Source organism: Leishmania donovani, chromosome 31 (assembly GCF_000227135.1).
Source record: "Leishmania donovani BPK282A1 complete genome, chromosome 31".
Classification (NCBI taxonomy): Eukaryota; Euglenozoa; class Kinetoplastea; order Trypanosomatida; family Trypanosomatidae; genus Leishmania; species Leishmania donovani.
In genome coordinates, this window is record NC_018258.1 from 522,936 (window position 1) to 526,104 (window position 3,169).

General features: G+C 63.0%; 1 protein-coding gene across 1 annotated transcript; it reads right to left on the reverse strand.

The window, feature by feature from the left end:
* Positions 1–1,857, reverse strand: LDBPK_311300 (ATP-binding cassette protein subfamily C, member 5, putative; the record flags this gene model as incomplete). Its single annotated transcript, XM_003863173.1, has 1 exon — positions 1–1,857. A coding segment is annotated over one exon (1,857 nt), but the record flags the coding sequence as incomplete, so codon positions are not given.
* Between the last annotated feature and the right edge of the window lie 1,312 nt (positions 1,858–3,169).

Sequence of the window (3,169 nt, forward strand, 5' to 3'; positions counted from 1 at the left end):
GCCCTCGCGGCTGCTGGCCGGGGGCAGCGGCACAGCCTTGTAGGAGCTCACCGTCGCGTTGCGCAGCACGGCGGCCGCGTCGTCGCCCTCCTTCGACGCCAGCGCCGCCTCAAGGATGTCGCGTGCCTGCGCGTCGTCAGCGGCAAGGAAGGAGGTGAGACGCTTCATGGACACAAAGAACTGCGAGAACTCCCCGACAAGGGTCCTGACGAGCTCAAACGGGGTGTCCATGAGGCTGAGCAGGGAGAGAGCGGGGTAGATAATTTCGGGAGACATGGGATAACCCTTGCAGTAGTAGGCAACCATTACCGCTGCTGTCGTGCAGCTTGGCACACACTGGGAGATGAGCGAGTTGGCAGTGGAAATGAGCTGGAATCGACGCACAGCACGGAGCTCGGCCGCTCTGCGCGCGTTGATCTCCTCCTCAAAGGTGTCCTCGAGACTCATGAACTTGATGGCGCGGATGCCGGAGAGGAACTCGTTCGTGGTGCGGAGTCGCGCATCAGAGGACTTCGCCAGACCTACGGTACAGGTGTAGGTCATCTTCGTCAGAAGGATCTGTATTGGCAAGAAGAGTAGCAGCATGAGGATGCTGATGCCCGCTGCCCAGCCAATGCTTCGGTAGAGCATGCACACGGTAGCACAAACTTGAAGGGGCACCGTCACTGCCATCCAGAGGACATACATTGTGCCCTCCATGCTCGCAACATCCGTCGTGATGAGATTCAAAATGCGCCCGGGGTTAAGCTCAGGTCGCCGCAGCTCTCGCGACGCAATCCGCAGACACTTGGCAGTGATGCAGGATGACAAGCCCGACCGCACGGCGTACGCGCTGCGGTAGGCAAGTTGGGCGTACTTCTGGAGGGCGAGACTGCGTACGAGCGAGATGGCAAAGAGGAGAACGACGCTTGCCACGGGCTGCCACGAAGCATCCCTCATGCTCCCGCTATCCACGACGCTGGATGACTGCCAAGACGAAGCAGCCGCGCTGCTGGTGCCGCTGCTTGCGCTCTCAGAAGATGTTGTGTCTGTGCTTCCCTGTAGAAGGCGGATGTACCAGCTGAGCGCCATGGGAGTCAGCAGCGCAGTGACATCTACTGTTAGGCGCAAGGGCCCCAAAAGAAGCAGCTGCCAACGGAGAACGCTGAAAAGGGCCACTGTCACAGACATGCGCGTCGGTGGAGCGGCAACCTCTGCGCAACTCTCCTCTGATTGCCTCTGACTGCTGATACCCGCGTCGTCAACGAAGTCTTCCTCAGTAGTCGTTGCATCATGAGTTTCTCCTCCCGGTTCATCTCGCCAAAAAATTACGTCCTCGACTCGCTCGCACGTCAGCACCGTGTCGTCTTCCACGGGGTCGAACAGGTGCTCGCCATCCACCTCGCCGCGGTGATACGCGCCGGGACCCTGCTCCGGGACAGGGGCGCTGCATCCGCGGCACAGCAGCCACCCCATGCAGCGCCGAACGCAGCAGCCACGGCGCCGCGACGGGGCCACGCGCCACTCCACGCCCGCGTACAGCCGCCCCGGCGTGCCGTACTGCTGCACCGCGCCCACCCAGCGCAGCACGCCGTCGCTGGCGTCGTCCCAGCGCACGCCGACGCGCGCGCCGACGTAGCCGTCCCACGCATGGCGGCGCGCTCGCTGGCGCTGCAGCTCCGCCGACAGCGCGACGCCAGCGTTGTAGGCGCGGTACTCGCGCATCGGGCGCGGCAGCCCATCCATGGTCAGCTCCTCTCGCGCCGCGCGCTGCATGAGGTCGCCAAGCCACGTATGAAAAAACGCCCCGAGTAGCCAGCCGGCACGGTCCTCCGGCTGCTTCTCATATGCGGGCTCCGCCCCGTAAAGTGCATGCATTTCTCAGTCGGCGCTACGGAATGGACTGCATATGGCTTAATGCGGCTCGTGGTCTTTGGCAGGCGCACAAGCAGTAGCGTGTACGGGACGCGCGAGATGAGATAGCGTTCGACGCCTGTATGACGGCTTCTTTTTGCGCCGGTGAATCGCCAAAAGTCTGCGCGAATCGTGCCGAGAAGGAAGGTGGCGAACAGAACAAGTGCCAGCACGGCTGCTAGAGATCGCAAGCGAGTCGCACCGCGCGCCACGACTCTTTCACAATAAGCACAATAAAGCAGGGAGGAAGAAGAACGAATACTTGCCGTCACTCACGCACCCGCTGACAAACTGAGCCAGAGTCTGCGACGCCCGGTGATGATGCTGCGTGCGCGCGTCTGTGCAAGATGCTGCAGGAGAAGCGAGCGCCACTATGGCAAAAGACAGAGAGCAGGTGACGTGCGCGGCTGGCAGCGAGAACCGAAGTACCGAATCGCAGTGAGATGGATGGGCGTACTGTGAGGCGTGTGGAGAGTTCGGAAAAGAAGCAGCTAAGCGACAGCAGAGTTAGCAGTGATACGAGTCCGCACTGAGCGCGAGAGGGGTAAAGAGAGAGGGGGGATGCTAAGGGAGGAGAGTCGGCGAGGTGCGGAAGGCGGGGGGAGGGGGGGAGGAGGGCACCACCCGAAGCGCTTGCGTACGCTTTCCGTGTGGGTGTGCGTGCTCTCCAAAGCAATGCGCGAAACAGCAAAACAAGAGGGAAATTCGCCACCACCGCTGCCACAGCGCTCGCGTCGAGGGCGCGCTGATGCCTGAAGGCTGGCGATTCAAAGCCGTGGATGCGGTTCTCTTGTAATCATCAGCGCGATCCTTCTCCGCCACACATCATCAGCTCAGCGCCACGCTACCCCCAGCCTGCCGCCGAACCATCGGCGTGGTGCAGTGCAGCGGTAGCCAAACGCCACCGCAATGAGCGAGCTCGCCCATCTGAGACCGCGTCCTTCGCGCGAAGCCCTACCCACCCCACGCCTCGCAGCCGCTCAAACCACGGCCGTCGTCACCTGCCGCATCCCCCTCCCGGTGGCCCAGGCCCACTCACCAGTAGTCGGTGAGGGCCGGGGGTGGGGATACGCTCGAGCCGCGTCGACACACCCTGCCCATCGCATGGATGGCACGAGTGCGTCCACTGTCGCAGGTCGACCCGACGCAGCCCCATCCACTGCCTGGCCGCTGGCATCAGTAGCGGCGAGTCGACCTGGCTTTCCTGCGTCCTAGGCACCTGGCCCTGCCACCACCAGAGGTGGCTCGGCACTTGGCAGAGGGGTAGAGGGGGTGC